General features: G+C 60.7%; 1 protein-coding gene across 1 annotated transcript; it reads left to right on the top strand.

Moving 5' to 3' along the window:
* The first annotated feature begins 1,494 nt into the window (after nt 1-1,494).
* On the top strand, nt 1,495-11,327 carry LOC120408241. Its single transcript, XM_039544943.1, has 7 exons — nt 1,495-1,522; nt 2,652-2,798; nt 4,243-4,422; nt 5,306-5,593; nt 6,985-7,111; nt 8,186-8,593; nt 9,667-11,327. The coding sequence occupies exons 2-7, from the start codon at nt 2,673-2,675 to the stop codon at nt 10,527-10,529; spliced, it is 1,992 nt and encodes a 663-aa protein (XP_039400877.1). The 5' UTR covers nt 1,495-1,522; nt 2,652-2,672; the 3' UTR covers nt 10,530-11,327.
* Nucleotides 11,328-16,303: the final 4,976 nt, after the last annotated feature.

Below are 16,303 nucleotides of genomic sequence, written 5' to 3'. Positions count from 1 at the left end.
TCCACTCACGCTCCCTCTGAGCAGCGAGGCCAACGAGCTCTGGGCCGGATTAAGGCCTGGGCACTCTAGGCCTGTACCCAGGGCCCGGCTCCTGAAGTCACAAGGTTAATGCAGAAGCACAGCCTCCATTTTAATAAATGCATTTCTAGCCCTTTTGGTTGTGAAGAAAAGCTTGAAAAATGGCCCAAGCATGGCCAACACAGCCCCCATCTGCCTGAGTCTGCAGAGAGCCTGAGCCCATTGCTGTGCTAGAAGGGAAGCAGCGACACTGCCTGAGTCTGCAGAGAGCCTGAGCCCATCGCCCTAAGAGTGGCGCGCTGCCCCAAGCGTAACTGACACAGTGACACTGCCTGAGTCTGCAGAGAGCCTGAACCCATCACCCTGAGAGTGGGGAACTTCCCCGAGTGTAGCTGGCACAGGGACGCTGCCTGAGTCTGCAGAGAGCCTGAGCCCATTGCTGTGAGGGGGGAAGCTGCCCTGAGCATAACCGATACAGCAATGCTTCCTGAGTCTGCAGGGAGCCTGAGTACATTGCCCTGAGAGGGGGGAACTGACACAGGGATGCTGTATGAGACTGCAGACAGTCTGAACCCCTCACTGTGGGAGAGGGAAACTGCTCCAAGTGTAACCTACACAGCAACACTGCCTGAGTCTGCAGAGAGCCTGAGCCCATTGCAGTGAGACAGGGCAGCTGACCTGAGTGTGACACTGCCTGACTCTGCAGAGAGCCTGAGCAGGGAGGAGCGCCCAGTGAATCTCAATGGAGTGATGATACCAAGCCCAACTGCTCTGGGGGCCCCTAGCCGCCCCACCCCAGCAGCGACAGCCCAGCTCCTGGGGGGAAGAACTGGGGGCCCCTGCTGCTCCCAGCAGGGGGGGAGGGGCAGCTACCCATCCTGGGGGGAAGAAGGAACCCTGTGCAGCTGTCCCTGCCTCTCCAAGATGTTTAGCTGAAATTAATTAGGAACAGGTTGGAATTGGTCTGTCCCAAGTCCTGCTTAAACCCAAATCAGAGCGTCCACATGGGGTTTGCTCCACTTTCACTCCATCGGTTTCAATTCGCCCCATTGGGCAAACTAGTGCCACTTTCCCATGCAGAGAAGGCCGGAGAGTAAAGGCTTGAAACCCTGGGGAGCCCCTGGCTCAGCGAGGGGGCTGGCTGTTCTCGGGGTGTCTGGGAACCACACCCCACGTGTCCCGCTGTCCCTCTGCTCTGCCCATGGGGACGCACAGCTCTGAATCCTGCTGAGCATGGGGTGAGCCGGGTGGGCCAGGGACACATGGGGGAGCACAGGAGCGTTGGGCCCGGGGCGGGGGGCTGGTGTAAAGGGGAGACTCCACATTAGCCCCTGGGATCCTGATACCCCCTTGTCCAGGCCTGGATGGGGCAATGCTTTGGCCCACTAGTGTGGGCGTGGCTAACTCAGTGGGCGGAGTCCCTTGGGAGCCAGGCTCTTTAAAGAGCCAGGTGGTGGGCAGGGTGGGGCAGGCTGCAGTGTCTGGAGTCAGTGCTGGGACAGAGGTAAGGCTGGCTGGCCGGCTTGGGGGCTGGCTCTGTGAGGGGCCCTGGGAGCCTGGCCTGGTCTGCAATGCAGGGCTGGGGCTCCCCGCTCCCCAACTGGTTTAAAAGCTCCCCTGGAGGGGGCGGAGGAAGCAGCCCTCGTGAGGGTGCCTGGTGCTGGCTCCACACAGGAGCTGGACCCATGACGGCTCCAGCCCCACGTGGCCCTGAGTCTGTCGTGGGGGGCGCTGGACACTGGCTCCATGAGAGGCTGGAGCTGGGCGGCTGGGGGAGATGCCAGCAGGATGGGCTGGGTGCTGGGGAGATCAGCCTGGATTCCCTGCCCCCAGCCGGGTAGCCCAGCTGCTCCTCTGGCCCCAGTCTGTATGGGCCAGTCTGAGGGGCCAGTGCGCTTCTGCTCTCCCAGCACCTCCCTGGTGAGGGGCAGGGGGTTGGAGCCAGCGAGTTTAGGGACCTGGGGCTCATGAGCTGCGCTTGCGAAGGCCTCGCCCTGCCTTGACGGCAGCTACCTGGGCAGTTGCCTATAGCTCAGACTGGCTGATTGCACCCATTAGCACCTCCCAGCCTAACAATAGCTGGCCCATCCTCCCAGCACACTGAATGCTTCTCTCCCCTGGGGGGGGGAATGGGGTTGTGCCTGGGGCACACCCTACCTGGCTGGGGGAGGCTGGTATGGGGGCAGGGGGCTGGGAGGAGACTGGGGGACCCAGAAAGGTGAGAATGGGGGTGCACACAGAATCCCTGCTCTGGAAAAGGGGGTGCAGACAGCTGCTACCAGGAGCCTGCTATGGGAGGGAGGGAAATGGGGGGCATACAGACCCCCGGTCAGGGGGAGTAGTGGGGAGTCCCTGAAATAATAGGGGGCAGGGAGGGGGACTCCTGGGAGGAATGGGGGGATGCACAGCACCCCAGTGTACGCCGTGAGCTCTGCGGGCACCGCTCTGAGGGCATGAGAGCCTGCGGGTCTCTGAGCAGCCAGCCCCTGTGTGTGGACCGGCCGGCCCCCGCCGCATGGCTGCACTGCCCCGTGTAATCCAGGGCTTGCCCCTCCTTGGGTCCCAGCGTCTCCGCTGGCGGCTCGCCCTGGGTGCAGACAGCCCCTGACGCTCTCCTGCCTCCCCTGCAACAGCAGCTGCTGCACCGTGGCCCCATGAGCCAGACTCTGCTCCAGATCCTGGTGCTCGGCCCAGAGGCCTCTGGGAAATCCACCATGACTAGACACCTGCTCTGCAAAGGGGGTGACAGCTGGAAGAGTCTGGAGAAACCCCAGAGACAGGTAACCGCGGCCAGAGGGCGTCCACAGGCAGACGAGTGCCCGTTAGCCCTGTCCCCCACCTCTCGCTCCCAGAGCCTGGGCTGGACGGCGTGGGGGGGAGCTCTGCCATGAGACGGTCCGTGAGGTCCCTCTGCCTAACGCCCGTTCTACGGGGGGACCCACAAACAGTGGGGTTGGGGTTTCCGTGAAGCGTTTCTGCAGGCCCCCTCCTGCTGGCAGAGCAGATGGGCTCAGAGTGACCCGGGGTGTCTCTTCTCTGGGCAGCGGGAGGACGCAGTCCTGCCGAGAGAGGATTTCTCAGCCCTCACGCCAAGGGGAAGGGGAGTTGGAGCCTGACGAGCTTGTCTCCCAGGGCCTTGTCTTGCAACGTAGCAGCTAGTCTCAGCCCGGGAGCAGGGTCAGTGCCGCTGTACCAACAGCTATTCCCCGAGGGGAGGCTAACTGGGCTGTCACCTGGGGGTGCGCAGTCTGACTGTCCTGGTCAGAATCACCCCTCGCTGGTGCTGCACCCCAGGCCGAGGGCTAGTGAAACGGATGTGCCAAACAGCGGGTTAGGTGCTGTGAAATCGACACCCCTCCCGGCCTGAGCTGGGGGTCGCTTCCTTGGCCCCGGAGTCCCGGGAGCTCCCCAGTCGCCCAGGGAGATTCCCTGGGAAATGGGGCTTCACTTTCCAGTGTAACAAAACTGAACACCCGGTGCTGGAACACCCTGCCCGGCCTCCGTCCAGCACAGCAGCGAGTAGCCCCAGGAGCCCGGCGTTTCCCCTGGGCACTTCCACGGAGCTTTGCAGCCTTGGCCCCTGGCCGGGCGAGGAAGGCCCGTCTGCTCCCCATAGCGCATGGGGAGGGGCAGATCAGTAGCTCTGGGTGCCGCGGCCTGGCTGAGCCTGGGGGCGTGACTCCGAGGTCCATGCCCGTGTCTGGTTGCATTCCCCGAACCAGTGCCCACCCCTGGGAATTCCGCCCCAAGGCCAGGGCTTCCCTTCTGCCAGGGCTTGGCAGTTCATTGCCCCTGGGCTTGCTGCATCAGCAATGCTTGAGCTCCAGCACCTCTTTCGCTACAAATGAAGCGCTGCCCAAGGGCAGCAGCTGGTGGGAGAAGCAGGATTAGAACCACTGACTCCCAGGCCTCAGCCAGGCTGCCCCAGCATAAGCTCACTCTCCCGTAGCTGAGAGAAGCTCCCAGTTGTGCCGGGTGCGTCGGACAAAGGGCAGCTCCCCGTCCCGAGGAGATGGGTCCCTGGGACACTCGCCAGGCCCATTCCCATAGACTCCCGGCACCATGGGTGGCGTGTCTGCTGCACGCAGAGGGGGGATGATGGGCAGGGGGGCGAAGGGAGGCTGAGGTTTGCTGCAGCTGGTTGCTCTGTGGGCACCTCGTCTGAGGATAGGTGGCTCTCGTTGGCTCATACGAGAACTGTAACCAGCATCCCTCCCCGTGCAGACAGGGAAGAGCCCCCCCACACATGCCCGGGTGCTGGACAGGCCGAGAGCAGAGCAGGGGCAGGGCGCAGCCCCCAGTCACCTCCTGCAGCACTTCAAGACCCCAAAGTACGAGGTCATCGTTGTCGATTCCCTGGAGCCTGGGGGGCTGCCCGGTGACCCGTTCCCAGGCAGCGCTCCGGTAAGTGCCAGCCTGGGGGTGCATTACCAGAAGGGCTGGGGCTGGCTGGGGTCTTGGTTGGTGGGGAGCTCACTGACAAACCCAGGATCTGCTGGCTGGAACTCACCCAGGGCTGCGGGGGCGAGGGGCGTGGTTCTCCAGCACTCGGAGGCTGCGTCACGGCTGGGTCTCTGGCGGGAGGCCGGACGGGAAGATTTAACCGTCTCTTCCCGCCTCAGAACTCTAGATCTTGCTTTAAAGACTTCCCGCCGCTAACCCGCTTTACCCCGTGGCCGCGCGCCGGTTAGCGGAACGCCGGCCAAGGCTCGGTCAGACGCTGGGCTGTGGCCACCCGGGTACCTCGGACAGCCGAACGGGCGGGCTTGGCCGCGGGGCCCTTTGTCCAACCGGCCGTTTCTTGGCCGGCAGTAATTCTGCTGATGCTCTTTAATTCTCCCCCAGGAGGTCGCAGGACACATGGCCTTAGCAGTAACTACACATAGGCCATGGCTGTCGGCCCTTGGCTCTGCCACCCCCCCCCCCCCCACCTCACTCCTGTCTCCTTCCTCCCTTTCCTCTCCTGGGGGATGTGGGGGGTTGCCCCCCCTAGTCACTACAGCTCCTCACCCAGCCCACCCCAAAGAGGGTATCTGCACCCTGCCCTGCAGCGGAATCCCTATGCCTGCCTCCCTGCCCCATTGCCGCGCCCGGCCCCAGTGGGAGGGGGGCCCCAGCGCCAGATGGCGCGCCCGGCCCCAGTGGGAGGGGGCTGCTCCGTGCCCTCGACGGGTGGCTGTTACGTTGCTGGTGGCCCCAGCGCTCGTGTCTGGGTTCCTGGCTTCGTGTGCATCGCGTCGGTAACACCCGGGTTCTCTGGGCATTAACCAGCTCTCGTCTCCCCCAGGCCGGCGCTGCTGTGCTGCTGGTCCCTGCGGCCGGGGGACAGCGTGAGGCCGGCTGCGCTGTCACCTGCCAGCAGGTCCTCTTGGCCTGCAACCTGCCGGCCAAGCAGCTCGTCGTCTGTGTGAACAAGATGGATGCCACGCAGCCTCCCTACAGCTGCCAGCGCTACCAGGAGATCACCCAGGCAGTGTGCGCCTGCCTCCGCCAGCTGGGCAAGAACCCAGCAACTGTGGCTTTTCTCCCCATCTCGGGCTTGCATGGGGACAACCTGCTGGAACCCAGCTCCAGGGTAAGTCTGGGGCCTAGCCACCCTGGGAAGGGCTGCAGGGCATTGGGCCAGGCGGCCCCCCCTTGTGGGAATGGCGTAGCCAGGCCGCTGGCTTGTCCGTCCTAGCGGCTGTCTCGAACCGGCATCTGTGATGCCACATCTCTGCCTGCGGGCCAGAGCCGGTGCCTTGGGGAAAGCAGGGGCTGGTACCGTGGTTCCCAGGCCAGCTGCATGCAGGCGAGGTGGTGCCGCGGGCCCAGACCCACTTAGCACTCACTGAAATCAATGGGCGCCAGGCAGCAGGGTACCTCTGGGGAGCAGGGCCGTAACGCCCGGGCTGTCTCCTGGCCCTGCTCCTCCAGCCCTCAGCATTAAACTGGCCCTGCTCCGCCGCAGCCCACCGGCCAGGGCCCGTCTCTCCTGTTCCAAGCACAGGAGGCCTGTGGCTCTGAGGGGAAAGCAGGTTCCTGCACCTGGCTCTCTCCCTGGTCACCCTCCGCAGTGTCCGCAGCGCTCCCTGGGGCAGGGACTGTCTGGGCCGGGCCCTGGGCCACCGCTGGGGCTGCTAGACATGACAGAGTCCGTAGTATTGTCTCCTCTCCCTGGCCACGCAGAGGCCATTAAACCCCAGGAGAGGCCAGATGCGTAACGCACGGCTGGAAGGAGCTCGATACTACGGTGATGGGCACAGGACGGAAACCTCCGTAGGTTAATAGAGCCCCAGATTCCAAGGCCAGAAGGGACCACTGTGATCTGTGACCTCCGGCACAAGGCAGGCAGGATACCTGCCCTGAAACAATTCCTACAGCAGATCATAAGAAGGGCCAGACTGGGTCAGACCAAAGGTCCATCCAGCCCAGTATCCTGTCCTCTGACAGTGGCCAGTGCCAGGTGCCCCAGAGCAGGGCAATTAAGTGATCATCCCTTGTTGCTCATTTCCCAGCTTCTGGCAGTGAGAATTTTAGGGACACCCAGAGCATGGGGCTGTGCCACTGACCATTGATGGACCTGTCCTCCAGGCACTGATCTAGGTCTTTTTTGAGCCCTGTTATAGTCTTGGCCTTCACAGCATCCTCTGGCAACGAGTTTCATTTGGTTTGTTTTAAACCTGCTGCCTGTTAATTTCATTGGGTGTCCCTGCGTCCTGTGTTCTGAGAAGAAAAGCATCCAATCTTGATTTGAAACTGGTCAGGGATGGAGAATCCATTATGACCCTTGGTTCCGATGGTTAACGACCCTCGCTGTCAAATGTACACCTTGTTCCAGTCTGACCGTGTCTAGCTTCGACCTGCAGCCGTTGAGCCATTCCAGCAGGCGGAGGAGACGAGATCATTGACTGGGCGAGGTTCCCCTCGAGCAGGGGATCTGCCCTCGTTACCCAGACAGTAACGCTGAACTCCTGCCCCTTGCAGATGCCCTGGTTCCGAGGCTGGGCAGGCACTAGGAAGCGGGGCGGTACCGTGGCCACCAGCCTGCAGCAGGTCCTGGATTCTCTTGTCCCTGGGCGGCCCCAGCAGGACTCCAACTACACACGTGGAGGTGGGTGGTAATTTGCCTCGTTAGGTTGGGGGGCGGGGGTGGGGGTCTCCAGCACAGCGCTGGGGAGGAGCCTGAGTCGCACACGCTCACAGGAAACTCTGCTTTGGCCACCCGTGGGGCTAGAGATGCCTGATGGAGGGAGCTCCGTGTGCCACAGATCAGCACTCTGGGCGCCAGAGGCCAGGATGCCCCATGGAGTGAGTTTCTGGCATCCTCAGCTGGCTCAGCGAAGGGCCCTCCTGGAGCCCTCGCTGTCCCCAGGAGAGTAGGTTAGCCTGGCACGGCCCCGCTCAGCCAGCATCCACACACGACTCGGTTCTTGGTGCTGACCCTGCCTCAGCAGGGCTTTGCTTCCTCCTGGGGCATAGCCAGAATATAGGGCCTGGGACCTCAAACCCCTGCTTCCCAGGACAGCCTACATCGGGAGATGCCTACAGGGCGCGCCCCTGTACTCATGCGATCCCCATCCACTGTGCCCTGGCACCGGCCACCCCGCAGGACGAGGTGCTCGTGCAGTCTACAGCAGATACCGGTACTCTAGCAACGCCATCCCGTGGTTCAGTGGGACGCCTCGCCCTGGGACTAGCGCTCCGTTCTGCTCACCCCGTCTCTAGAGAAGGAAATGGCTGGGGTCAGCTGGGCCAGGAGAACTGAAGGCTGGGAGAGCCTGAGGCTGTTCTGAGAGGAGACAGTCTTTGAGGTTAAGGCATGGGTCATCGAGTCTGACCTTCTGTCTACCCCAGGCCAGCTCCCGCACTCTAAACCCAGCCAGAGCTAGACCGAAGGATCACAGAACCCACCTGGAGCAGGCAGATCTTCAGCAGCTGCACACCTTGCCTGGGGAACTCACTGCCACAAGGTCCAGTGAGAGTGTCCATATGACTCCGTCTGGGCTGGAGCAGAGCCAACCGCTAACAGGCGGGGCTGGAGGAGTCGTGCCTTCCTAGGCAGCGGCTGGCTCTGGCCATGGGTGGAGCTGGGGGGCTGGGACAGCAGCGCTAACACACCTGGCTGTGGCACCTGCTTGTTACTGACCTCTCCCTCTCTCCACTTCCCAAACCGGCGCTGGCCCAGTGTGGTCGGAGGCGGAGATGAGGAGCCTGCTCTCAGTCTGGAAGGACATAGCAGACCAGGTGGCACACGGCGTGCCACTGGCCCGGGAGATGTCCCTGGAGCTCACGGGAGCGGGAGTCAGGCGATCGCCACAGCAGTGCCGTGTGAAGGCCAATGCCATGATGAAGCAATACTTCCACTGCCAGATCGGGGTGGGGCGGGGCCGCTGCCCGTTCTACCAGGAGCTGCACGCGATCCTTGGGGGTGAGGTCACCAAGCTGATGTATGACTTGGAGCATCCCTGTGAGGACAGCGCCGGCTCGACGGACCTGGACAGCGCCGGCTCGACGGACCTGGACAGCGCCGGCTCTCTCACGGAAGAGGAGTCTGACAGTGGGGAAGCAGAAGACCTGGAGATGTTTCTAGCAGGTGCTATATTGTTTGATCTCCATTAAGAGCTCTCAGGCTTGTCTACACAGGGAGCTATTCTGGATTAGCTGCCTGTGTGAACGCTCTTATTCTGAATTGAGTTCTTCATTCCAAATTTAGCTTTGGAAGTGGATTAAGTGGATTATTATTATTATTATTATAAAGAACTCAATTCAGAATAAGAGCGTTCACACGGGAAGCTAGTCCAGAATAGCTAGGATGGGTGCAAATTTAAGGCACCCTTAATCTGAATTATCTTCTCAATGGAGACAAGCCCTTTATGTCCTGGCATTAATATGTGGAGGGATGGGTGGACAGATGGCTGGCACGGTGGGGGCTGGCGCTGTGGGGGCGGGGGTGGCTGCCTGGTGTTCTCTTCAGATGTCTCTGGCCGTGTATGTACCAAGCCCAGCCAGTCCTACGAGCACTGACTGACCCCAGGCTCCCAGAGATGTGCCAGCCCCAGGCAAAGATCTGAGCAAGTGGCCCTGCAGCCGGCTGTGCTGGGCCCCTGTGGAGCAGCGGGGGGAGCCAGGACCTTGCTCTGAGGCAGTTCTTGGGACTGTCTGCTCACGTGCCCCATCAAATCTCGCCTGCGAGGCGGGGCAGGACACCCCAGCAAAATCCGCACAGGGAACCCCACCCCCCAGTCCGGCACTGGCCAAAGCAGGCAGCCGGGAGGGAAGCCCTGACTTAACTGGGGCTTCGTCCGGTGGCTGTAGGAAGGCAGGGGGCCTTGTCCCAGCAAGGGACAGGACACATCACATTGAGCTCCTGCTCCTGCCTCTGCCTGTGACTGACGGGCCACTCGGGCCTGTGCCGACCGAAAATGGCCACTGGCTTCGGCTGCCTTGTAAGCCCAGCTCGAGCCGCCAGGGGCCTGACTTCTCGGGTGCATCTGACTTTGGACACCTGAGTGCCAGCGCTGTAAACCCGGGGGGATGGGCTGTGTTCCCGGGGGCACCTGGCTCAGTGGGGCTGAGCCAGCCTGTGCCCGTGCAGCACTTGCTGTCTGGCCTGATCGCTAGCTCCTGCTCTGAATCCTCACCCTGGCCTCTGCTTCTCCTCCGCAGGCCTGGAGGGTGACCCTGTGAGAATGAGCAGCACCCCCGTGCCCTGCTTAGAGGCGCCCCCGACCCTCCCAGCCTCCCCCGACGGTACCACGTCAGCCGGCCTGAAGAGGAAGGACCCGGCGCGCCCCGGCCTGTGGCTGCCGAAGAAGCCGCGAGGGGAAGCCCTTCACCCTGGCACGCAGCCGCTGGCGCCGTCCCAGGGGAGGGAGGGGCCAGGCGGTTACCTTGATACTGCACTAAACTGCCAAAAGCAGATCCTGGAGACCCAGTGCCCGCTTGCTTCCACCCCACCTGTGCAGCCTGCCCTGCTCCTGTCCCAGCCCGCACGGCCCCAGCAGCCGCTTTCATTGCATTGCGTGCAGGCCCCACCTCGCTGGTGCCCCACTGAGCCTGTGCCTCAGCCGCAGGCCCCACCCCTCCAGCTCCCATCCCTGCCCCTGCAGCCCTGGCACACCCCTCCACTGCAGCCCCCATCTCTCTGGCTTCCATCCTCCCCCACCCACTGGCCGCAGCCCCCTCCGCTGCGCCACCAGTGCGCCCCCCTGCTCCTGCTCCCAGCCTGGCCAAGGCAGCACTGGCAGGCCCCACCTCGGCAGCTGCCCCCCCAGTCAGAGCAGCGCCAGCAGGCCCTTCCCGTGCATCCCAAGTACCCACGGCTGCTCCCAGTCCCGTCCCAGCCACCCGCTCCGCTGCAGCAGCTGCCGGCCTCCCCTCTCCAGTATCCGTCCCCTCCACAGCCCTGCCAGCTGGCCCTGTCTCCCCAGCACCGCCAGCCCGGGCCTGCCTCCCCGCCATCCCTTCTCGACAGCCGCCCCTTGCTGCAGGCACTCTGCTGGTCCCTGGCTACCACTGCCCTGGCCTGAGGGCTCGGGTGCCGGCCGCAGGCTGTAATTCAGCCTCGTGCCAGGGCATTGCCCACCACAGGCGGCCAGGGGCCATGCCTTGCATCCCTCCAGTCCTGCTCGGCCCCCTGGGCTTTAGGTGCAGCAGCGTCCCTGGCCCTGGAGGCTCTTGTGGGGGGAAAGGGGCTCTTGGAGCCGGCTCTGGGCCGGGCGGGGGTACTCTGCGCTGGTGAAACTGGCCCCAAATGGACACCGGCCAGCCGCGGCTTAGGCCTGCAGGTCGGCGGCTTCCCGCTGTGCTTTGTGTTGGTAAGTGACAATAAAGTGTTTCCCGCAGTCCTGGCTCTGGGGTTTTCTGCCCCCTCTGCCCCACACCAGCCGCCCCAGGGGACATAGGGGCTTGCTCAGCCCTCCAGCGCGGCCACCAAGCGTCCACACTCAGGGCAGAGAAGTGGGGCTGGCTGGTGCTACAAGCTGAGCTGGAGGGTGGGTGCTGTGAGGCAGGGGCTGGGTGGACACCAAGGGGGGCTGGACTCCTGAAGGGGGCCTCTAGCTGTTACTGCAAAACACAGGGCTACGGGCAAGGGCGTCCCTTAGGGCTGGACTCGGTGGTGCTGGGCACCCACCTCTGGGGACCAGCACTTCTCAAATGGGGCCTCTCCATGGCAGCGCAGTCCGGCTGCCCCTGGCTCTCTGCTGCCGTCCTGTGCTGGAACAAAGGGGGTTCAGCCAGCGGAGAGCTGGGGTGCGTCTTGGCTGGGAGTCAGGACTCCTGGGTCCTGCTCTTGGCACTGGGGAGGTCTGCAGGGCAGGGCTGTGTCTGTGCACCCAGCCACCAGGGGCTACCAGCCTGGGAGATGTACTAAGGAGAACGACAAACCTCCCTGCAAGGGTCTGGCTGAGCCCTCCCCATGCCAGGCTCTCTGCCTCTGCCACCATGGCTGTCCCGTGAGAGCTGAGTGCCTAACGGCGGCCACCCAGCCCCAGAGCGGGCATCTCGCTGAACAGCCTGCTGCACAAGGGCTGTGCCTCGGTTTCCCCCTCAGTTACAGCCTGGTTTTGCTGGCCCTACTGCTAGGTTGGTGCTTAATGAGATGAGCAATGGGCCCTGCCCAGTGTTCACAGCCCAGGGGCACCTTTCACCACCCTGGGGGGCTGTTCCTGCAGCTGGGGGGGCTGAAGGAGTCAGCGGGGTGGGGGGGAGAGTGCAAATCCCTCCACGCTTTGCCAGGGGGGAGCTGGCTGCTTTAACCCTTTGAGCACCAGCCCTTCCTGCGCCTGCCAGGGAGGGCTGGCCTGCCCTGGAGCAGGACCCCAGTCTATCCACCATTCATATGCCCCAGGGCTCTGTACGGGGACCAGTGCTGGTCACATATTCACCAGTGATCTGCAAAAGGGGGTAGGCTGCAGATGATACAAAGATAGTCAAGTGTAAAGCTGCCTTTGAGGAGTTACAAAGGGACCTCACGTGACTGGGTAACACCAAGGATGAAATTCAGTGTTGATAAATGCACATTGGAAAAATCCCAACTCTACATCTAAAGCTGTTACTGCTCAAGAAAGCTCTTGGAGTCACTGTGGAGAGTTCTCTGAAATCATCCACTCAATGTGCAGCAGGCGGCAAAAAAGCAAACCGAATGTCAGGCCCAATGAGGGAAGTGCTAGACAACAAGACAGAAAATATCACAATGCCCCGAACTAAACCCATGGTGCACCCTGTATTCAAGGTGTGGGAGCTAGCAGGCTTGGGTCTGCCCTGTCCAGGGGCAGGGGCTGGCTGGCCTCCTGGGGGGCCTGCCCGTGTCGGGCTTGGCAGAGTCTCTCGATGCTGGGGCAAGGGAGGAGATGGGGATTTGAGTCTCAAATGCTCCTTGGCTGCCTGTGTTGGATTTAAAGGGATCCTGGCAACTTGGATATCTAAGGGCTTATCTGCACTGCCGCTTGCGCCAATATAACGTGTGTCGCTCAGGGCAGAGTGTGACCGTCTTGCTGGCTGTCCGCCTGTCCTAGCTACCACGGCTGTAACTACCAGCGTCGATGCTGCACAGACCCCAGCCTTTGCCTACAGCCTGAGCTGGGCGGAAGAGAACCGGGGGGAGGGGGGCATGGCCGCCCACCTGCCTTTCTAGCATCTCCCCCTTGTGACCCGCAGGTGTCTCGCTGCGGGTCGTGTCATCGGACAGCGCGGAGGCTGCTGGCACAGCGGGGGGGGGGGGTGCCCCCAGGCCTCGGGAGAGCTGGAGTGGGACTACTATGACCCGGGCTACAAGAGGCGACAAGCCGGGTTCTGCCGGCCCCCCAAGCTGCCTCTCACCTGCAGCAAGCAGTACTGGCTGTAGCCGTGTGCAGGGACCCAGCCTCTGGGATGGCAGCGTGGCCACACCAGCCGGTAGTCAGCCGCCTCCCCGAAGAGCTGGCCTGGACACTGGAGGATACTGGTTTTACTGTAGCCCAGCTGACTTGGGCTCTGGCTTGTAAAGAGCAGTGCAGCAGAGCCCCTGAATGTCTGTCGTTGCCTACGTGTGGTGCATGCCAATGTAGCTCTCCCCCTGCCCCGCCTCAGACACAGCCCAGCCCAGCCCCGCTGATCACTGCCACTAACCCAGCACGGCCGCTAAAGCACTTCCTGGGGCTCATGCTGCTGGGCTGCCCGAACGCGCGCTCCTCGCCCACTGGGGTCGCTCTAGATTTGGGTCCCTAGTTAGCAGGAAGCAGCCGGAAGGGTGGTGGAAGGACACACTCCAGTCACACTCCTGAGCTCACAGCCATACTCACACCCAGACACCCCCCCCCCCCCCCGGAAAACATCCCAAAGCCCTGGGGCAGGGGGAGGGGGCTTGTAAATATTTCTGTGTTGTCTCCATTGAATTAAAGATGCTGGCGCTTTTATTACTGGTCTGTGGGCGCCTCTGTCCGTGGGCGGTGGGGGGAACTCAAGGTCACTAACCAGAAATGTGACTGGAAAGTAGCCCCGGGTCTGCCAGGTTGGCTGGTTATTTTTAACAGCCTAAGAACTAGAAAGTGAAAGTCGTGTCTCTGCCCAAGCAGCCCGTAGTGGGGAAAAGCAGCAGCTCTGACACAGGAGACCTTATCCCTCTGCTGGTAAAAACAGAAGCAAAAAGGGTGGGAATAAAGGCTTTGCCAGCCCGGGCCGGCTCTGGTGTCCATCGAGTTTGGTATCCCGTCGCTAACAGTGTCCACCCCCATGGTGGTTTTCTAATTGATCGCTAGATGTTGGCTTAAACCCTGACAGGTTTAGTTTGATTACCTTGCCACAACTAACTAACGTTAATAATTAAAACTCTGGCTTGCTTTGGGGATCGCGATAATCTTGGTCCGACTGCCTGTGGCAAAGCGTTCCACAGTCTAATCACATGTGCAGGAAAATGTCCTTTGATCGGTTTTCAAATTCCCACTTTGTTGAGTTCTGATCTCGCATCCCTGATGAAAGGCCAGGTCTCTCTGTGGCGCACTGACACAGATAAGCCCGGCAGTATAGGAAATTACCAGGAAAGCACTCCTGATATGGATGCAGCTTAGCCAGCCACCGCTGCACTCTTACCAGGATAGCTAGTGTGCATCCCCCCAAATGAAACCAGCTAGAGCAGAGACAGTGCTGTCTTGTTAAGCTAACTGCATCTGCACGATGGAGTTTTTCCAGCACTGCTGTCAGGCAGGGACAGGGGCAGCTCCAGACACCAGTGCAGCAAGCGCGTGCTAGCCACAAAGGGGGCTGCTGTCACTGAGGGCGGCAGTCAGGCTGCCTTCAGCAGCGTGCCTGCGGGAGGGCTGCCGGTCCCATGGACAGAGCTGCCCTTGGTCAGGGATCACACCCCGGGTCATGGATCACACCCCCGATCTACAGGGCTGCGCTGGCAGCAGGGTGCACTGTTGACCTGGCCTCAAACGAAAAGTAAATCTTCTCAATTTCAGCAGTGGGAGGCTCTGCCAGAGACATGTAGGACAGGAAGGGACGGCGAGAGGTCTCTAGGCCAGTCCCCTGCACTGAAGCAGGACTCAGTATTATCTAGCCCAGCCCCAGCCGGTGTTTGTCCAACCCACTCTTAAACCACCCTCTGTAACAAAAAGGTGTCTCCAATGCAGCCGAAGGGCGTGGTGGAGAATCTGTCCTATTTTCCCCCAGCAGATGTCTGGGTAGTTGAAGTGCCCCATCCACCTCTTCTGCCTGGTGAGGTTGTCGATAGCGGAGCCCTACCGTGACATCACCCAGGATTTCGCTCTTTTAGCCTCACCACAGATTTTCAGAGGTCTCCCTCCCGCTCTGTCAACCTCAAGTGCAGGTGTAATACAGGTGGGACCTCCTGCCTCTTTTCCCTGCCGGACCAGTGTGCCCCCGTCTGTACCAATATTCCAGTCGTGCCTTAGCCCACAGTGTAGCCGTGATGCCAACTATGGCAAAGTGTGATTAGTCCCTAGTATTCCTCAGCCTGGCTCTGCCCCAAACTTCTTGCCTTAGTGGATTGAGCGCAAAGATGTGTCTGTGATTTCCCCTGTCTCTCCCTCACCCACATCCCCCTGGGCCAGACTCAGCTGGGGCCTTTTGTCTCTTGCCATCATCAAACCTAGTTTAAAGCCCTGCTCACTAGGTTAGCAAGTCTCTAGCCAACAAGCCTCTTCCCCAACCTCGAGCGCTGGCCCCCAGCTCTGCTGAGCCGGCTGCGCCGGTGCAGTCTATATGATTTTATAAAAATATGCTGATGAGTGAATATAATGTAACTGGCATATGCTTCATGCAAAAGGTCTCCTGTAAGGTATCATTACAGAGCTTATAATCTACTGAGTGTGGTCATCCTATTTGTGTAAATGTATCACTCTTGTATCTGGGACTAGAAATATGACATACAACTCTGAGGGCCTATTGTAGTTGTGCAAAGTGTGGGCCATTAATGGTGGTTTGGAATCTTGATGGCTCCCATTAACCAGGACAATTGACTGGCTGGCTCTGTTTGCAGGCAGCCTTCCGCTGAGTCAGGCTGGGAGGAATGAAGGCTTGAAGTCCTGCAGTGACATGTGATCATGTCACCTGCATGGGCGCCAACTTATATGGGCTCGTGGAGCTAAAGCCCCAGGAATATTCAAAATCAGGGGCTCTGCTCCACCAATATTTCAGAGGGCTCTGGGCTGCCTGCATCCACAGACCTCTGTCCCAACTGCCCCAGGACCCCACCCCTATCTAAGCACCACTGGTCCTTATCCAGACAACTGCCCCTAACCCCCCTTGGGACCCAGCCCCTATCTAAGCCTCCTTCTCCTTGTCCCCAACTGCCCCCCCCCTGAGACCCCCCCAACTTCCCCAGGACCCCACCTCCCTGTCCCCTGAAAAACCTCCTAGACTCCCATGCCTATCCTACTGCTGCCTGTCCAACCTTGTAATCTGGTGGCACTGATATGGTCACCTGAACTGGAATCCATCTTTAACCTGGTGCTTCTCCACTGAGCAGAACAAAGGGAGAGAGGAGCCATCATGAGGAATCCCCTAGTTACCATCTGAGCTGGAAGAAGGGCTGTACCAGGGGGAAGGATTGTGCCCAGGCTAGGAAGGTGTCCAGTCTGTGTTGCATCTCTAAGGGTGAGGATTTTATCTGTATTCAGTTTGATTAGATATAGATTTGTGTGTTTTATTTTATTTTGCTTGGTAATTCACTTTGTTCTGTCTGTCACCACGTGGAACTACTTAAATTCTACTTTCTGTATTTAATAAAAATATCACTTTGTTCTTATTCATTAACCCAGAGATTGGGAGTTGGGCATCTGAGTGTTAATCACAGTGTCTG

This window comes from Mauremys reevesii, linkage group 6 (genome assembly GCF_016161935.1).
Source record: "Mauremys reevesii isolate NIE-2019 linkage group 6, ASM1616193v1, whole genome shotgun sequence".
Classification (NCBI taxonomy): Eukaryota; Metazoa; Chordata; order Testudines; family Geoemydidae; genus Mauremys; species Mauremys reevesii.
This window is presented reverse-complemented; position numbering and strand designations above follow the sequence as displayed.

Coding starts and splice junctions, on each gene's coding strand:
- LOC120408241 (XM_039544943.1), top strand. CDS start 2,673: ATGAGCCAGACTCTGCTCCAGATCCTGGTGCTCGGCCCAGAGGCCTCT. Junction 2,799..4,242: donor TGGAGAAACCCCAGAGACAG/GTAACCGCGGCC, acceptor CTCCCCGTGCAG/ACAGGGAAGAGCCCCCCCAC. Junction 7,112..8,185: donor CTCCAACTACACACGTGGAG/GTGGGTGGTAAT, acceptor GCGCTGGCCCAG/TGTGGTCGGAGGCGGAGATG.